The sequence below is a fragment of the Candoia aspera genome, chromosome 11, assembly GCF_035149785.1.
Source record: "Candoia aspera isolate rCanAsp1 chromosome 11, rCanAsp1.hap2, whole genome shotgun sequence".
Lineage (NCBI taxonomy): Eukaryota > Metazoa > Chordata > Lepidosauria > Squamata > Boidae > Candoia > Candoia aspera.
The window spans coordinates 5,222,290-5,242,598 of NC_086163.1; the positions used below are offsets into that span (position 1 = coordinate 5,222,290).

A 20,309-nucleotide genomic window follows, 5' to 3' on the forward strand; every position below is an offset into this window, starting at 1 on the left:
CCATTCATTGTCGAATGGTCGAATTCGAATCGCCATTTGCAACCTTCCCAGCCAGCTTCTGACAAGCAAAGTCAGAGAGCCAATTTGGTCGAATGGTTAAGGCAACAGGCTAGAAACCAGGAGACGGTGAGTTCTAGTCCTGCCTTAGGCATGAAAGCTGGCTGGGGGACCTTGGGCCAGTCCCTCTCTCTCAGTCTAACCCACCTCACAGGGTTGTTGTTGTGGGGAAAATAGAAGGAGTATTAGATATGTTCCTCCCCTTGAGTTATTTATAAAAATAATAAAGGTGGGATAGAAAAATAAATAAATTTTAAAAAGTCAATGGGGGAAGCCAGATTCGCTTAACCACCAAGTGATTCACTTAATGATTACAGTGATTCACTTAACGACTGTGGCAAAAAAGTCATAAAATTGGGCGTGACTCACTTAATGTCTACTTCACTTAGCGACAGACGTTCCAGTCCCAATTGTGGCCATAAGTTGAGGACTACCTGTACCAGCAGCATCCCAGGACTTGGAGAGCAAAACTTTTCTAAACAGGCACAGTGACCTCGTTCCCCCAAAACACTTACCTGGGCCATGGGAAGGGTTAAGGTGTTATGCAAGCATTCTATCTCAGACAAGCCCAGAGCAGCTTGGGTCAACAGGACCTTCTCCTGGTCTACTACTACCCCAATTTTCCTCATCCACCCCAAAAAGGGACCACCCTAGATATTTGATACCTGTTGCCCTTTTATTTTCCACCCCAGCTATACAAGGAAGTGGGGGATAAAGGGGGGACGGGATGATAGGAGGATAACCCCTTATCTTTCTTTCTGGGTGGCAACGCCCCCGTTCACGTCCCAAATAAGCCGTGAACTGAGAAAAGTGACGTCTTTGGGGAAAGTGAAAGATAGCAGAGATAGCTGTCTGAGCCAACCTGGATCGCGTGCTCCTTCAACCTGGCAGGGCACTCTATGGCACATCTCAAAGTGACTGTTTTGGGAAAAAACGGGAATTCAACACTACCACCGAGTTAGAAATGGTTGAACTCCCATACGTCAAACGGTTTCAGGCAATCCCAGAAGGTCTCAGCAAACACCATGTTTAATAAATTAAAACCAATTTATAAGTAATCTGTCTCACATATATCTGCATAACCAACCTGTCTTTCTCTCCCAGCCCCCCAACCTCACCCCAATTTAAATCCTACATCGGTCTGTCCCAGGGTTTCTCAACCTTGGCAACTTTCAGATGTGTGGACTTCAACTCCCAGAATTCCCCAGCCAGCCAAGCTGACAAAAGGGGGGGAAATCATGCACTCATTGGGCTGTTTAAGTTAGGGAAAGCACGGGAACTTTCATTTGCAACTTTTTTGCCATTCTGTACACTCATTCCATTAATGTGTGAAGTCCACACATCTGAAGTTGCCAAGGTTGAGAAACACTGATCTAGAAAGTCAAGAGTCCAGGTCTCTGAGTAACGGCTTTAAGTTATAGAAAGACAAATTCCAGCTGAATGTCAGAAAAATAACTTCCTAACAGGAAGAAGAGTCTGACCGTGGCACTGATGAACCAGAGATGGCAAGCGCTCCTTCGTTGGATGTGTTCCAGCAAAGGCTGGAGAGCTTCCTATCTGGGATGCCTGAATTTGGATACCTGCATACCTGAGGTGGGACTTCCTGACCTCAGTTGCCCTTCCAACATCCTCCCCAATTCTGACATATCCAATTACGCACTTGAGCAACAGACTGAGAAGGCAGAAAGTGTCCTTACAGTAAGCCCTTTAAATTATAAATAAATATTTAATTGATACAGGTAGTTCTCGACTTACAACCACAATTGGAAGTGGAATTTTCATCGTAAGTCACTGCAGTCGTAAGTTGAGTAACCATATGACCGGATCCGATTTTACGACCATTTTTATGGAGGTCGTTAAGCAAATCACTGCAGCCGTTAAACAAATCCAGCTTCCCCAATGGACATTTTGTGCTGGAAAATGGCAAAAAAATTGCAAAATGTGATCTCATGACCACGGGATGTTGCAACTGGCCGTAAATGCAAGCCAGCTGCCAAGTGCCTGAAATGTGATCATGTGACCGCACAGGGGGGTGTGACATTCTGCAACATTTGGAAGTGTTTTACAGGCCATAAAGCACCCATTCTGAGGCCGTCGTAACTTTGGACCATCATTAAATGAACAGTCGTAAGTTGAGGACTACCTGTAGACACTTAAGAATTTCCATTAATCTATTTTTTGTGTCACACCCTCTCTCCTCCAAGCAGGGGTGCAACACTTTTTGGGAGCTGAGGAATGCACTTAATCTTTTAGTGGCGCGTCAGAGTCCATTCTCCTGTAATGGTATGTGGGAATGACCTTGGGAGATGGGAGGGAGAACCACAGACTGGACAACCAGCATGTAAAAGGTATCTCAGTCCACAGAAAGGGGTGGGGAGGGGGTCGTCAGAAGCATTTCAGAAGGGACTCTCCCTAGTTCTCTGCAGAGTAAAAGGAGAGGAGGGGAGAATACTTTCAGACTTGCAAAATTGATGGTAAGTCCAGACAGGAAGCACAACAATGAACAGCAGCTCTATCTTCATCGTAAGGTTACATTAACAATCATCTAAGTCTGAAAGCGGATCTCCCCCTCGCCTTTACAGTCCCAAAAACTAGGGAGGGTCCCGCCTCGGATGGTTGCCACGTCCCCATTCCTTCTGCAGGCTCAGCTGCCTCTTATCTGGCCAGTGCCTAGTCTGCAGCTCTTCCTCCTGTCATTCCACACAAACTGCTCACCTCCAGAAAGAACTTTACTTTCAATGCAGTTAAAAACAGAACAAAATAATTTTCCATTGTGGAAACCAAGCAACGTTATGTCATTAGAAATCACAATTCAGCACCGAGATCTAGAGACGCTCCGAGGCTACTTAAAGCCTTGAGGCATCTGCACCTCTGACTTTGACTTAATATAAGTGGGGCCTGTGTTTAAAAAGAAATGACTTTTTCCCCAGGCAAGTATTTAAGGGAACAGTTAAAGAGTTAAAACACTTAAAGAAAACTATAAAATGTTCATTATGTGCAAATCTTTATTGTGAATCATAAATTACCGTGATGTTTGCAAAATAGCTATACAAGAGTTAGAAAATATTAAAATCTGCAGCTGTGTAATAAAAAACCCCAGACCGCACAGCAAGTAAAGTGCCGCATCGATCACAGTGATTCTGTGCATTCCTTTCCACGAGGGACTGTGGCTCTACAGAGGTGTTTTTTTTTTTAAAGCTCTTCCTGAAAGTTCCTGGATCAGGCTATTTGTAAAGTGTATCGGTACAATAGTATCAAAATAAAGGAAAGCAGTTTAAATAAAACAGTAATTTTATTTAAATTGCTCACCCTGTGGGAAGAAAGAGAAGATGCATCATACTCCTGATACCAAAAACCATTTTGCATTTACGCTTGGAAACTGGAGATATTCACCTGCACTCTGGCCAAGTCAGGGGGACATTACTGGTGGAATAGTGGAGAAGATGTTGATGGACAGGGTGTAACTTCTCAAACCAGGGCAGTACAAGAGGAATGTGTCAATCACAGCTTGGCTAACCACACAGTAGCAGTGGACCTCCTTTAAGTGTATACACGTTCTCGCCAACTCCATCAGTGAGGAGTTGAGAGCATCTGAAGGGGCCACATGAAGGATAAGCCTCTCCAGGGTCTGGCTGTGGCAGCTGGTGACCAGCTTCATCTGATCAGCTATGTGATGAAAGGAATTGAACTGCAGAGAGGCAATGGGGATTGACATCCTGAGGACACGGAGAATTTTGACGGTGGGGATTGTTGGGGCAAATTCCAACTTCACACGGAACTGTGGGTGTCTCTGGCTCAGCATGGCCCAAAGTTCTTCAGGAATGAGCTTCTCCAAGCCGTCGAAGAAAATGTCCAAGCCCTTGAACGGCCCCCGGCTCGGCTTCACCAACTCTTGGAAGAGATCCTTAGAGAGGCTGGCATAATAAGTCCCTAAAACAGAAATCTTGGGACAAACCCGCAGAACCTCAACAATTGTCTCAGGTTTCAGGATGATCAACCCAGGAGCTCGGTTGTTGATCAACAAGGTATGCAGGTTAGGGCTGCTGGAAGCAAGGAGGAGCACCGTCCCGTTGTCCAGGGTGAAAGGCATTTGCCGGAAGTCAACATACTGCAGATCAGTCTTTTCTGCACTGTGGCAAAGCCCCCGGACACTTTGCAGGACATCTTGGCCAGAATAGAAGTAAGGACTCTTCCCTTGGCATACAATGCACAGTGCCTCCAGCTTCGAACTCTTCCAGGCCAGCGCATCTAAGACTCTGGTGACAAGTCTTCGGTTTAACTCCAAGGACTGGTACAGTATAATCTTCAGGTGTCTGATATGGCCCAGGTACAGCTGTAACTTCTCTAAAATGAAGGCTTCATCTTCGTTCACAAAGTCACAGCTGAAAGGATCATGGGGGAAGGGGGCAGAGAAACCTTAATGAGGGCACGGACCAAGTTGCAAGACAGGACAGTCGACTTTCCTTGCAGTTCTGACCTTACGTATTTATATGCCTTCTAGAACAGAGAAGAGAAAGCAGAGCAACTTCAGGGCTCGATCTAGGTTCCCTATTTCCTTGGGCCAGTTCGGTGACCTAAGAGGCTCCAACTTTGAGGAGGAGAATCCACACCCTTTCTGCAAATCCAGAATCAGGCCACCCCCTAGAGAGAACCACGAGAACGTTCTCCCATGGGCCTCCTCGTGGTGTGGAACCACCCCAGGGCCCATCAGATCCTAAGACCATTAATATATCAATTTAAAAGGATATTGCATATCGCAAAGCAAAGCATCACCCTCAAGTACTACTTGTAGCAGTGACTTCAGCCCACAAGCCTTGAAGAACATCCTGATTGACTGGAATACTTTCTGTAGACATTTGTTTGTTTGGCAGCTGGTCCTGCTCAACATGGCAGCTATTCTGTGAACAGGCAGTTCTGCGGGGACAGCCGTTTAGTGGAGGCGCTCGCTACAATTACAAATGTGCCCCCAATTTCACAACATTACATCACGTAAGGCAGGAGGGGAGAAATAAAAACAGCCACCGCCTTCCTCCTTTTCTCACCGGACTTTCCCTAGGATCATTTCTTCTTCTTACTATTCTGGCATGCCATCATGTAATTGACTTGGTGTGGGCTTAGCCTGCTGCATGAACCCAGTCCCTGTGGTGTGTCAACCATGGTTCATGGGTCAAGATCTTTTGCAAATCAGGGCTCCACGGCTTGCTCAAGAAACCAGAGGTGGACAAAACCAACAGCAGCACAGCAAGGTATGAATCACGCTAGAGAGAAAAGCACCCTATTAAATAAACAACAACTGTCCTATGCCTAGGCTACAGTGTCTCTTATGTCCTGACAGATACAGTCTCAATAGAAGAGAATATCGGTAGCTCAGGGTTGGATTGTGGAGTCCTTGGTGCTCTCTGAGCTTGGTGGTTGGCTTGCAGATGTTTTGTTGCCTGACCAGGCAACATCTTCAATGCTAGCACTGAAGAAGTTGCCTAGTCAGGCAACAAAACATCTACAAGCCAACCACCAAGCTCAGAGAGCACCAAGGTCTCCACAGATACCTGTCTTCTTGGAAGAAACCAATAATGGATGACCGTATCCATCACTGACCGTATCCATGCTAGGCTTAGATGAAGCCTGGAGAAAGGTCAAGCAGAAAAGTTTAGATCTTGATTTACAAAGAGAGAACCAACGTTTCTCATCTCTGCCACCAGGCTCCCCTTTTACAATTCTCCAATACTGGTATAATTTTTTAGCCCCGTCTCACAGGAGGGCCTTCACATTGGCACACTTGGATGCTCCCCCCACAATTGGGCAGATACAACGGTATTGTTGTGCTCTCCAATCAAACCTTCCCAGAACATCTGATTGGACTCGCATGCATGAATGAAGTCAATACATGTCGAGACTTGCGAGTCGGTGGAGTGGGAGGGAGAACAATCAGGAGCGAGAAGACATCGTGTTTGGACTATCTCTCATACCCAAGGTCAACTGGCTGAGCCGCTGACAACACCTGCAGGGACTCAAGAGGCCGGCACAAACTGACAAAAGGGGGGTTGCATACCAGAGTGAGGGAGGGGGAAATCATGCACTCATTGGGCTGTTTAAGTTAGGGAAAGCACGGGAACTTTCATTTGCAACTTTTTTGCCATTCTGTACACTTCTTCCATTAAAAGATTTCTACTGCATTTACGTATGAATTGGATTTAATGGTGATAGAGTGTTGCAGTCATTACAGGTATCCTTTATCAAGAAAATCCGTTTATCTGCACTACCAACAAGCAGACCAGGACATCTCCAGAATTACCGCCAAATTCTGTAACATTGCTATGTCAATCAGAAGTTTTTAGACCTGATTATTTTTCCAGGTGTATCTTGTTCACCTTGGGAATATTGTTTTTTTTTAATTGGATGCAGTGTCGTGTATTTTTTTAACTTCTGTATGTTTGGTCTATGAACTTTTTTCAATAAACTAAATTAAAACTATCATGCTGAAAGAACATTACTTTTCTGGATAGGCATCAAGAGAGTTGTTCAACCATCTGGAGGACACAAGATGGGGAGCGGGTGAAGAATTAGCTTTAGGGAGGGAAGTGGAGATACAAAAGCACAATAATGTTAATCGTAACCGTTTTGCTCATGATTTGTTGAATAAGCCAAAACTGGTTTCCCACACTGTGCTGAGCTGTAAATCATAAACCATAAAGGACGGTCCATTCCACATGCCAAGCCAACCCCATGATGGCTTAATTTGATGCATAAGCTCCAGCCAATGAAATAGAGGCCTCATTATTACCTGCACAAGCTGCCCCCTCTTACCTGAGTTCGGTAAAACTCCAGACTGCAGAAGAAGAAATGATGGCAGCCCATTTCTTGCACACATGTAAAACAGTGTATCTATCTCTAATAGGCAGGAAGGAAAATACATTGGCCAGAATTTCCTGTGGGACATGGTTCCAAAAGTCTTCAGCCAGGTTAGACATCCTCCGAGCCTAGGAGCTACAGGCCTTGAGGGTGACTCCCTGCAAAGCTAATCAAACAGATGGATTGGGGTAAAGATTAATTTGCAGCCGTTTAGTCCTGGACACAACACACAGCCCAAGGAAATCAGCAGAAGATCTGGGCCAACAAGACTCATGCACACACAAGGTACAGTTCAAATCCAAGGTGGGAACCCTTGTCCAAGATCCATTTTGTCAGCTGTGTTTGCATAATGCTGGGCTGCAAATGCATCATACTTCAGCCAAGCTTTCTGGGTTAAATCCACTCAACGTGGTTTGGTGATAGTTCAGAGCATGGCATGAACCTTCTGAATTGAGGAGGACAAATCCCAGCTCATTTAATCATAAGCAAGCCTGTTGCAAACACAAGGCACTAAGAGGGGAAGTCACCTGTGAAGCCAGCCAATTATGGTTTATTCAATAAGCCAGGTTCAAATAATACAGCTTCCTACACTGTGCAAAGCCACTCACAGTATACTTTGTTGGACTTGTCTTACCACATTCTGCACTTCCAGCCAATTTTGGCTAACTCAACCCAGGTTTAACAAAACAATTTAGCACAATGGTTGGGTTTGCATGACAAACTTCCCCACAAATTAGCCAACTTCTACTTTGGTTAGTAGCAAGTAGCTTTCAACCATTTCCCTTAAGATGCCATTACATCACAGCCAAAGACCACTACAGTCAAAGGGCACCTCTAAATATTATAGAATATGTGAGTGGGATCATCCCAACAGCATTCCTACAATCCAAACTTTAAACATTAATTTGCACTCAAAATATTCATGGCCGAAATTCTGCAAGACTCCTAACCCTCACGAGGTTTGGGGTTCCCATCTGAAACCTGGAAAGATTTGGAGTAGAAAAGCCAAACTACTTTGAAGTTTGGGGATCGCAGGACCAGGTACCTCTTGGAGTACCAACCTCATCCTTTAGACCAGGATTCCTCAACCTTGGCAACTCTAAGCTGTGCGGACTTCAGCTCCCAGAATTCCCCACCCAGGAGCTGAAGTCTGCACAGCTTAGAGTTGCCAAGGCTGAGGAACCCTGCTTTAGATCACAAGCCACTCTCCAACCTGTAAACTTCAACTCCCAGAATTCTCCACCCCAAAAAGTTCCCACCAGAAAACTGGGAATTGAAGTCCACCCATCTGGAGGGCACCTAAGTTAGCCAAAACTACTCTAGCGCATCCCACAAACTCGAGTAGCCACCCTATAGTTGTGTGCATTGGGCAGACCCAGGAAGCTAAGTCCAAAACCCCAAAACCGCAGCAAAGTTAGCCACGGCTTGCAAATGTGGCAGCCACAACGGGAGCCCAGCCGGCGACGACGGGAAGGCTCCGCTGTTCCCCGGCTGGCGCTGCCGAGGCGTCCACACTCACGACGCCGTGCCCACGGGACAACCCCACGCGGGAAGAAAAGCTGCAGGCTTACAAACGCGCGCCCGCCCTCCAGACACCAGCCTGCCGCGCCGGGCATCGCGCCCTCTTCTTCTGCAGCGGCTCCACGTGGCTCTCGAGCGGCACCTGCGCGCAATTACCGGCTGGCTGCCAACCTTGACAGTGGGAGTGCGCATGCTCGGATCCGGGGAAGCGCCTCACCTGGCGCTTTAACTCTTTCCTTCCCGGAGGTGGGTCGAACAACTGTTCGCTGGTGGAGAATGGGTGGTCTGGAAATCCAGGTTTTTTCCCCCCAGTTTCACAAAAGGAATAAGCCATGGTTTATGCAGCAGGCTAAGCCATAAGTCATGTAGCCACATGCTGGCTTGGTGTATTGCATGAGCCCAGCCAGGGTGGCTTGTCATCCATTACTTCCAGCTTAGTGTTTTGGGTTATCCTAGTTGGGGGCGGCTTAATAAACCATGGTTAAGCGGACTGTGCCTTACCTTGTTTAGTGAAGGCTTTGTTCTCTATAGGAGAGGGCTGATACAGCCACCTCTGTCAGAGGGAGACTGGATTATGACTTGAAGGGGGATGCGTGTAGGAGAGGAAACACAGTGAAAAGTTGAAAAACTGAATTGGGACACTGATTTTTTTTTTAAAACATAGATTGGCTTTTTTTATTATCCATTCAATCACGTCTGATTCTCAGAGACCACTTGGATAAGTCCCCAGAGTTTTCTTGGCAGGTGTTTCAGAAGTGGTTTGCCATTGCCTGCTTCCTAGGGCTAAGAGAAAGTGGCTGGCCCAAGGTCACTCAGCTGGCTGTGTGTCTAAGGTCTAAGACAGTGTTTCTCAACCTCAGCAACTTGCAGATGTGTGGACTTCAGCTCCCAGAATTCCCCCAGCCAACTGGCTGGGGGAATTCTGGGAGCTGAAGTCCATACATCTGCAAGTTGCTGAGGCTGAGAAACACTGGTGAAAGACCTCAAAGATCTGCTTAGAACAGCTTCGTTAGTCTCTCTCGAAACCTGTACAGGTAATTTCCAGGTTTGTTGGCCTTCAATTCCAGAATGCTCAGCTAGAACTGGTCCAACTCACATCTGGAGGGAGAAGCCTGTTAAACACATTCTTAAGCTGTGCATAAATAAATCTCACTGACCATCTTTAAAACTGTGTTGCCAAGTTCCCACTGGGTTGAGCAAATGTTGGTGTCAGGTGGAAATTTTCTGCAGATTCCCAGGGCCAGAACTGGGCAGGGGGGGCAACTGGGGCATGTGCCCTGGGCGCCGTGCTGGGGGGGTACCAAAATGGGCGCAGACTTCATGTTTGACCCGGGTGACACAGACCCTAGTTGTGGGCCTGCAGATTCCACACCAAACACTGCCATAAAACACTCTTAATGGCTTATTTTGTTATGTTTTAAATGTATTGCTTGGGTTGGGCTTTTTCTTATTTTAGTTTTGGTAATGTTATAATCTTTATAAGCTTTCTGGAGTTTGAATTATTAATAGTAAGCCAGGATACAGATGCTTAAGGAGGCACAATTATGTCCCACTGTAGTGACAATCTCCCTTCCTCGCTCCTCTGCAACCAGTTCTCAAAGGTAGACTTCTGCTGACTCTGGATGCTCCATTTAGTAGTAAATCTTGATTGGTCTGTCTTCCAGGACTCGTCTGATTACTTTTTTTCAGCCAAGCCAACCACTGTCACAGCTGAACCATCTGGCTGCAAATTCCATAAATTAAATTAATCCTTTAAAAATCATATAGACAGACACAGGAGAGAAAACACTAAAGTCTTTCCTGAGATTAAGCCTCCTTCCCAGTCATGTGAGCCAGCAGAGCTGTTACTAATGTGTTGGAAAGAATTCCAGAAATTGGGCTCTGCCTGGTTTCCCTACCTTATTACTGTATTTAAAACTACCTTCCCTAACCATGATATGCTCTCGATGTGTGAACCCACGCATCACTTCCCCAAATTCTCAGTAACAGCCATGGGGGCTGGTTCACAAGTTGTACTAAATCATCATTGATCCTAAGCACATGTTGATGAATTCACAATGTGCTATATTTACACTCTGAACTAAACCAAAATAGGCTGTTTGCCTTTGGCTTAGTGCGATCTGTGAATCCAGCAATCGTGGTTTGTAAACCTTGCGGTGTGTTTTTACCGTGTTTTCTGAGTAAGTCACAATTGGCTGCATATGTACCAAATCCAAGTAAACCACACTGTAGCATATTAAAATGCATGATTTTATTGTAAATCGCCCAGAGTCCCTTTGGTGGGAGGAGATGGATGGTGACAGATTTGATAAATAAATGATGCAGTCTAGAGCAGATGAGTCCAGCTCAGCAAAATGATAAAATGCTGGGGTTTAGTTTGCAAATATTTATTGCTAATTAGGATAATAAAATATAATTTGCATTGCATCATCATTAAACAAGAGTGGGGAAAATATACAAATCAGCAACTCAGACTGTTCTTATTAACTAGTGCTAAGGAAGAGAGAGGCATCATGTATTTGCTTTAGAAGAGGTGAATGGTAATTTGGCTTGAATTGCATTTGTGGACTTTATTTCTCCCCTGGTGTTTGTTTAGTCCAGAAATGAATTCAGCTGAAAAGCTCTGTATGTCTGTGCTATCCACGCTGACAGCTGGATCAGCAGTTAAGTTGACTAGGAGTTACCTAGGTGTTAGGAAAGTTCACCAGATTTTTAAATATGCACTCAGCAGTTTGCACAACCAAAAGTGTGCACTCCTGCTTGTGGAGGAGAGCATTTGCACATGAGGATAATCCAGATTGGCTGAGAATTCTGGCACACCTGAGCACGCTAGCGCCCGAGTCCGGAAATTCACTCAGTTCTGCATCACACATCCTGCTAGACAGAAAAGATGAACAGGAGCTATAGGTGTCCAGAAACCATGACATCATTGCCCAAATGATGCAAATTACATAATTGACATCATTTGCACAATGACGTCATATGCATGGCACTGCTTGCCCTCCCTTGACCCATCCTGAGGACATCATGTTCATGCATCAGCTGAACTGGCCTTCCGCCCATGACTGTATTCATACAAGACAAGAAGTCTGAGTTCATATAAGGCAGTAAACCATGGTTTGTATTGCCAAGGTTTCCCAGTCCAAATGGGCTGGGTCTGCATACCACCATAAAACATGGCTTACAGGCCACCATACGGTTTGCAAAACATACTAAGCCAAAACTATACAAACCATGCTGGGCTCTGGGTATCGCATGAAGAAGGTCTCCAGATGGACTCATGTCTATTTGGCTTTCTTAGATGTTGACTTTTCAGATACTCCATGTCATTTCACTATCTTGGGTGAAGGCACAGACAACCTTCACCATTATGTGGACATTGAAAAATAATTTTGAAAGCCTTCCGCATCGTTGGCTGTCTCCGTCTCAAGACCTCATGCAACCTGAAGTGGGAATGTTGAAATCTTGTGGGAGAAGAGATTTTTGCTGTCAAAATATATATTTAATCTGCAAGGCCCGGAGATTCCACATATTGGCAATGTTTTGTGATGTCTGCCAATCCCTAGTTTTGTCAATTGTGCACACCTAGGCATTATAGCCTGTAAACTCTGGTCATGTCCAGTAGACTATGGTTTAGGGCTTATTGCTGTCAAGGAACAGCAAGTCCATTCTTGACTTCTGATCCCTGGTTTCACTAGGGAAAAACAAGTTGGGATCACACCTTGGACCACATGATAAACAAACCATGAAAGAACCTAGAAGAAGCCGCCGAGCCGAGTTACTGATTTCCATCTTCTTGTGACATGAAGGTAAAGACCTTGAGCGCAATCACAGGATGGTGGTTGGTCGCCAAGGGCTGGGCTCTTTGGTGATCTTTAGCGTGTAACTTTTCAAATTGGTGCACCTTGAAAGGAAAGCCTCTACCACCGCCTGGCTAACCACACAGAAACAGTGGACCTCTTTCAGGAGCGCACATTTTTGGGCCAACTCAATGAGTGAGTCGTTGAGTTCATCAGATGGGGTGGTGCGAAGGACCAGCCTCTCCAAAGTGCTGCCGTAGTTGCTGGTGACAAAACGGATTTGATTCACAATGTATGTGTAAGTATTAAGCTGCAGCTCTGTCACCGGGATGTTTGGCTTCAAGATGCGAGGTATCTTCCATGCTGGGACAGTGTGGTCGAATTCAAGTTGCACGTGAAGCTGGGGACATTTCTCTCGCACCAGAGCCCAAAGCTCTTCAGGGATGACAGGGATGTACTTGTCCAGACGCTCACAGAAAATATCCAGGCACTTGAAAGTTCTCCCCTTGAGCTTCACCAGCTCCTTAAACACATCCTCTGAGAGGCTGGCATAATAGACCCCCAGAGTAGACAATTTGGGGCAAGCCTTCAGAAGCTCAGTGATGGTCTCAGGGGTGACATTGCACACTAAGGTGCGGTTGTTAAGGAACAAGGTGTGCAGATTCGGACTGCTGGAGGCCACAAGCTGAACGATCCTATCGTCCAGGGTGAAAGGCATTTTCCGGAAATCTATGTGCTGAAGGTTGATTTTATTCTCGCTCCGGCAGATGCCCTGGATGCTCTGCAGGATGTCCTGGCCAGAATAGAAATAGGGGTTTTCCCCCTTGCATTCAATGCACAGGGCCTGCAGCTTGTGATTCTGTTTGGCCAGTAGGTCCAGGATCTGGGAGACGTTCTTCCGGATCACCTCCTCGGACTGATCAAACACCACCTTGAGGTGTTTAATGTGGTGCAGGAACTGGTGCAAACTCTGCAGTGTGGCTTCCTCGTCCTCTGCAACACACCTGAAAAACCATTGGGAGGGTGGGAATGAAAAAATACAGCATTGAAATTAAAGTAAATGAAAATGTCAGTCTGATCATTCATGCAGCATCTCTCTCTCGGTAGTCGTCACTTAAGAACCATTTGTTTAGTGACGGTTTTGACTTACAACGGTGTTGAAAAGAATGACTTATGACTGGTTCTCACACTTATGACCATCGCAGCAGCCTCTCAGTCACGAGATCACAATTTGGGCACTTGGCAACCGGTTTGTATTTATTTTATTTATTTATTTATTATTCAAATTTAATTACCATTGCAGCATCCTGTGGTGACGTGGTCACCATTTTCGACCTTCCTAGTCAGCTTCTGGCAAGCAAAATCAACGGGGAATCATGTGATTCACTTAATGACCATGTGGTTTGCTTAATGCCCAGTGATTTGCTTAATGACCACCGCAAAAAAGGTTGTAAAATTGGGTCAGATTTGCTTAATGACCACTTCGCTTAGCAATCAAAATTCTGCTCTCAATTGTGGTTGTTAAGCGAGGACTACCTGTATCTCATCCTTCCATCCATCCATCCATCCATCCATCCATCCTCTATCTATCTATCATCTATCTATCATCCATCCACCCATCTTATTTTACTTAGGACATGTTCTAGAAAAATATTTATTGATGTCAGCCCTTCATGATAGATCAGACTAGGAATCCAGTGTCATGTAGGTCAGTGCCACTTTTATTGCACAGCTATAGTAACGGACTCTTGCGGGTCTGAACGCGCTTCCTCTCTCCCCCACTTTGCCTTCGTGGGAGCTAGGGAGAGTCTTGCCTGAGGCGCTTCCTCAGGTTACATTCCTGCCCCGGACTCAGTCCTCCTTGATCCGACCGTTGCCTTGGTTGTGGCTCTCCCTCCGGTCCCTCGAGGCTCTTCCCTCTGCAAATAGTTCCCACATAATGCCCAGCCCAGCAAACACTGATCAGTCATCATCTGAGAAGGTTGCTTCACACCTCAAAGCTCATCAGAAACCGGTCCGGCAGGTTCTGAGTTGGTGCGCTGCCCGAGTGCAACGCTGTGGTCTGAAGGGGGACTTCTGGCAAGCCGCACTGCAGCGAGTGACTCATGCATTCTGTAAACCATCGTTTCCTTAACCATGGTTTACTGAGCAAGTTGCAACTGGCTGGGTTCATACAGTGCACCGAGCCATAAACCACAGCTTAGACACCGAGAGCTAATTACAGATAGGAAGCCAAAGCTAAAGAGCTCACGGCACACTTTAGCACAGTGTGCACACCCTCAGTGCAAACTGCTTTTATGAGTGTTGGATCCTCCCGCACCACATTCCTCCTCCTCCTTCCCGTTATGCCAGTTCGACTCCATAACCCACCTTTCGTCGGTTCTTACCTGACTTCCGTGAAGCTCCAGACAGAGCTGGCAGACACCGCCGCAGCCCACTTCTTGCAGACCCTGAAAACCACGTGTCTGTCTCGCAGAGACAAGTAGTAAAAGATGTGCGAGAGAATTTCCTCAGGGAGGTAGTTCCAAGCATCTCCAACATCCTCCAGCATCCTTCGGGGACAAACTCAGAGCGTTTCCTTCTTTGCTGGAGGGACAAAAATGCACCAAATGTTGCTGCTAAGATACAGCTGGACCAGCCATGATCTTCTGCCCCCCATAGCCTATTTTTTGCATCTCCCCACTTCAAAGCTGTCAAAATGCGATGGGGTGATCTTCTGACAGGAGAGGAGAACGATAGAAAGAAGAAACCGCCAGGCACTTTAGGTTGTTGGTTTAAACAAACAAACAAACAAAAAATATGTAGGTTGTTGTTTAAAAAAGAATCTGTATCCCAACCTAAAATAGGCTTTAAAAATCAGCTCCTTCCTCTAGTGGTCTCAGAGGGCTACTGCCATGCCCCTAAGGGAGATAGATGATGGTTGATGGACAGACAGACAGAGACAGAGATTTAAAAATGCACGCAGATACACACGGCCATAGAGAAGATGCATCGCCCTCGGCTACAAAACAGGCTAAGCCCCACGTGAAACTCCACAGGGTATCAAGATCACCGTTGCCCATGCTGGCATTCTCCAGACGGGTGGGCACTGCCAGCCCCAGCATTCCAGGCCATTTCGGTAAACCCAGTGAGACGGTTTGGGAGTCCCAGTCATGAGGATTCAGCTAGATTAAGGAAGCGTCCCTTATGCCCGTGCAATGGTTCCAGAAGCAGAAATCCAGGTCAAACTTCACCAGACAAAGGGGTCTTGTGAAAAGGGACTGCAATGCCCAATGCCCACCTCCTGAAAAAAAAACCCCGTTGGCTGGGAGTAGAACGCCCAGCACATCCAGGGGAGACTCGGAAGAAATACCGGGCTAGACAGATCAAGCTTCACTGAGGACAAGGCAGGTTTTTATTCTCTCAGCACTGGGAAATTCTTCAGGGCAGAAGAGAAAAGAAAACCCAGCTAATCCAGAGACGAAAACAGCAAGACTCTGCACTTTGTGCCGATGTTGTATCCAGCCTCCTTGGGGAGGAGATCCATTTTTCTCTCGAACCAGAAGTGAACGTCAGCAAGAAGAAGCTGAGTCCCACCTACCGGGAATCCTTCCACCCCGAGCCACGGGCTCCCTTCTCCAGCAGGGCCCAGGAGGTTTCTGCGTCTCTTCCTGCTTTCTCACTGCAGCTCCGAGAGGGGGGGAAAAGTTCCGCAGCTATTCCTACTTGCCGGAAAGGGAGAATGGATGAAGTCACTTCCTTGCATTTAATCCACGGCTTTCTTTTTATTTGCTAATTAAGCCCAGCGCAAAAGCTGACCTTTGCTCGCCCGCTCATTATCCTCGCCCATAAAAAGTGTTCTTGTTCTGCCTCCTGAGTCTGATAAGGCCATGAAATCATGAGGCAACGGAGCGACGGTATTGCATTTCAAAATGAGCCACGTCAACGGTCATAAATGCACACCGGTTGCCAAGTGCTCAAATCATGATCATGTAACCATGGGGACACTGCGATGGTCCTAAGTGTGAGGACCAGTTGTAAGTCAGTTTTTTCAGCACTGTCACAAGCCTGAACCATCACTAAACGAATGGTTGTTAAGTGAGGATTGCCTGTAGGGCATTGTAATCCTCAGTTGGCAACACTGCCCCAATGCACTGGCTGAACTGGGTTCGGGAATCTCAAGGGCTAATAATATAGAACTTTATGATAACTTTTCCTGCCCACAATTTGATTCCTGGTAAATCATCCTCTCTGAAAATGAAAGTAAAAATCAGAAACGTATTGACAAAATCTTAATAAATTTCTAAGAAATGCTAACGATATATACTGCCCCCTGCCCCGTGGAATATAGGAAATGTATTCCACAAAGACAACACAGCACCCCTGGTGGCTGACCTGGGTACTGCAGCTCTATGTAGATAGAAATTTTATTTCAGTCGTTGACCAATAAAATACATTCTATAAAATAAACAGAATGATCCCCTAGTATCAATAGCTATTAACAACCATTTGTGGACGAAGCTTACATATAAGGTAGCACAAATTTGCTACTTTCAAAGAAATACATTTATCTTGCTTGTTTAACAGATAATGTAAGTAGAAATTATCAGAATGCCCTGGGAATTTAAGTAAAAAAAAAAGGGGGGGTAATCAACTGGTAGTGAAAGTCCCTGTAAAACTGACAGTATGAAAGAACATGGGCCGTGGTTTCTATCGCACTCATGTCACGGGCAAAATTGGGTTTCATATGGGATTTTCCTTTATCTCCCTTCCAAAACAGCTGAGGGGAGGGCATTAAATCATGCTAGAGATGAGGCTTTCCTGAATTTGGGAACTGTAATATAATATAAATATGGAGCTGGTTTGGAGACTAAGATTTGGTTACTGACAAATAGAAAAGGCAGCAATTTCTATGTCTAAGATCCTTTGCCTTAGTATTGATCTGGCTTGGTCTGACTCTGCAGCTCAGATGGCATCCCCAGAGAAACCAGAGAGGGTCGGTCTCTTTTGGAGAGCTGCTTCCCAGGAAGATTTAAAATTATCTGCCAATACTAGATGGGTCAGTCCACTGGGGTTGTGACGTCACTTTAACCAGTAGCTAAAGATATTTACCAAGAGGTCAGATTCGAGTTTACGGACTCCGGCTTCCCATCGAAGTACAGCATTTGGAACCTGGCAGGTAACCAGGAAGGCATTTCTTAGAAATTTTGCTTGGATTCTTTCTAAGTCAGTCGCGTTGTTCTATGGTCCCAGCTGAGCCCCGTACAGCAGTTGTGCTCGGGCTTTGGCTGAAGACAGCTTAATTGCAGCAGGAATAAGCTGTGCTCCTCTGTTAAAGTGAGAAGTTTGGATGGCTGATGCAGATCTCTGGGCATTGCAAGACACACAGTCCAGGTGGGCATTTCTGCTTCCTGTAGCTTGAAAAACTATCCCCGCCTACCCCCGTGGAATATAGGAAATTGGATCAGATTCGCTTAATGACCGCTTCACTTAGCAACCATAATTCTGGTAATATTGGTTAAATGTCATTCAGTCTAGCGAGACAAAAGTATGCTTTGGCTGGGTCAGAAGGGTCTTCATCAGTTGAGGCTGACTGACTCCCACAGATTAAACCTTGCTTTCCCAAGGCCAGGGGCAGGGAGCCTTGGATGCCTCTGGCGCCACCTTAAGGCAGTCATTTAATATATTTATTTGTTTGTTTTACTTTCTATCCCTCCTTTATTTTTTTATAAATAACTCACAGTGGCAAACATACCTAATACTCCTTCCTCCTCCTCTTTTCCCCACAACAGCAACCCTGTGAGGTGAGTTGGGCTGAGAGAGAGGAACTGGCCCAAGGTCACCCAGCCCGGTTTCACACCTAAGGTGGGACTGGAACTCACAGACTCCTGGTTTCTAGCCCGTTGCCTTCACGACTAGACCAAATATGGGGAGGACCATCTCCTCCCCATCACATCAGCCCGTCCCACCCGGTCGTGCAGAGAGGGCATGCTACGGACCCCGTCTGCAAGAGAATTCCATCTGGCGGGGTCCAGGAGGTGGGCCTTCTCTGCAATAGCACCTGCCCTTTGGAATATCCTTCCCCTGGAAGTGAGGTTGGCTCCCTCCCTCCTGGACTTTAGGAAACAGCTGAAGACCTGGTTCTGTAATCATGCCTGGGGCGGGAGGGAGGGTAGCCATTCTTGGGGATGGTTAGTTTCTTAGCAGGACTCAGCTCTGCCTGCAAATCATAAAGAACTTCCAGCCATCGAGGTTTCTATTATATTGATTGTATTATGTATTATAGTGCTTTACAGTTTTATATTTTTATTTATGTTTTATTGTAAACCGCCCAGAGTCCCTTTTGGGAGATGGGCGGTGATAAATTTGATTAATAACTAAATAGATAGATAGATAGATAGATAGATAGATAAATAAATAAATAAATAAATAAAGGTGACATGGAAACGAATAAGGGTTTAATCTTTTCCTCCCGAAAAACTTTGGTGGGAAAAACCTGGAACGAAGCTAGACATGCCCCCATCCTAAATAACATCAATGGAACAGTGGACTATTTAAAGGACAAAAGAATCCGCTTGCAATGAGGGGCACTTGGAAGCCAGCCAACAGCATGTAAATCAATTTGGCCATATTGGCACTGAAGCTGTCCTAAGGAAACGATTGCCCTCCTCGAATTCCAGCGTCCGGTGTTTATCCCGATGCAAAAAAACGCTGAGAGCCATCTGCTGTGTTTGCAATATGCAATTTGGTTTCATCCTTAACATCCAGAGGACCTTTGATGTATGAGTGGTCTCCGTTCTTTGGCTTTTCTGGCCTTACAGAGCTATTGCAGCACACATTTAGTTGCTGCTGCACTTTGTCGAGTTGTGTCACTTTACCGTTGATTGATTGCTCTTTGACAGCACTCCTGCCTGGGTTACCGGAGTAAATCTGTAGCTGGAGTAAAAAGTCTGGTCTCATGCTTTTGAACATAAGCCTCTGCATCTCTTTTCAGCATTTCCAAATCATATTTTGTGGCTGCTCAAATGTTGAAATAACAGCCTGGGCTGTGAGCAGACATTGTTTTGCCATCAACTCAGCTGAATCTTCCCAAGGAAGCCTCTCCCTGAGCTGGTTTCGCTTCTTATCTTTAAAGTTATTTTTGGTTTCTCCGAAGCTGGTAGTTGGACAGTTTATTTGCAGTGCTGACTCACAATGAGAGCCCACAGAGGAATCCCGGCTCCCCTCTAATTCTTCCCTGACGGATAAAGAGTGCTCTAAGAGCTGTCATTTCTCAATTCGGTTTGCAAATCCCGTTCTAATACTTCAAATTTGTCGGAAGTGGAAGGGAAGTTCGTTTTACTCACAGGTCCTTTTTGTGCAAAGTATTCCTCAATCTTTGGTTGTTTAGCTGACTTCTGCGAGGGGAGAGATCTGGATTGGTACCATGTCGCTTCTTTCTCTTTTCCATGTTGTTCAAAACAGAACATCTTTGCTCTACGCCTCTGCCTTCACTTTCACCTCACCCAGAGTAACATAATTTAGATAAAGAGAGTCCAAAAAACCTGTTAAAATCTATTAATATAATTAAGCTAGGGAGAGCTGTGGAAACGTGTGCTATAGGTAGTTAATTAATGTGCTATAGGTAGTCACTTAATAACCATTTGTTTAGTGATGGTTCAGACTTACAATGGTGTTGAAATAAACAACTTAAGCCCTGTTCTCACACTTATGACCACTGCAGCGTCCCTGTGGTCGCATGACCACAATTTGGGCGTTCAGCAACTGGTTTGCATTTATGACTGTCGCAGTGTCCTGTGATCACCATTTCGACCTTTCAGGCTGGCTTCCGACAAGCAAAATCAATGGAAAACCACATGATTCACTTAACGACCGCATGGCCAGCTTAATGCCTGTGTTGACTTGCTTAATAACCACTGCAAAAAAGGGTGTAAAATCAGGTCAGATTCGCGTAATGACCACTTTGCTTAGCAACCAAAATTCTGGTCCCAAATGTGGTCGTTAAGCGAGGACTGCCTGTATTGGGCTGGTGTCTCAGGCGCCTCCTCTCGAGAAATATAAATTGACATCGTACTCATAGCCCCGACAGCTGGCATTTCCACC

General features: G+C 45.7%; 2 protein-coding genes across 2 annotated transcripts; both read right to left on the bottom strand.

The window, feature by feature from the left end:
* Positions 1 to 3,123: 3,123 nt before the first annotated feature.
* LOC134503954 (F-box/LRR-repeat protein 8-like) lies at positions 3,124 to 7,111 on the bottom strand. Its single transcript, XM_063312928.1, has 2 exons — positions 6,862 to 7,111; positions 3,124 to 4,439 (listed from the first exon to the last, which is right to left on the bottom strand). Exons 1-2 carry the CDS (start codon positions 7,023 to 7,025, stop codon positions 3,467 to 3,469), a joined length of 1,137 nt encoding a protein of 378 aa, XP_063168998.1. The 5' UTR covers positions 7,026 to 7,111; the 3' UTR covers positions 3,124 to 3,466.
* Positions 7,112 to 10,798: 3,687 nt separating this feature from the next.
* Positions 10,799 to 14,970, bottom strand: LOC134503895 (F-box/LRR-repeat protein 8-like). The gene is made up of 2 exons (XM_063312836.1): positions 14,615 to 14,970; positions 10,799 to 13,231 (listed from the first exon to the last, which is right to left on the bottom strand). Exons 1-2 carry the CDS (start codon positions 14,776 to 14,778, stop codon positions 12,256 to 12,258), a joined length of 1,140 nt encoding a protein of 379 aa, XP_063168906.1. The 5' UTR covers positions 14,779 to 14,970; the 3' UTR covers positions 10,799 to 12,255.
* Between the last annotated feature and the right edge of the window lie 5,339 nt (positions 14,971 to 20,309).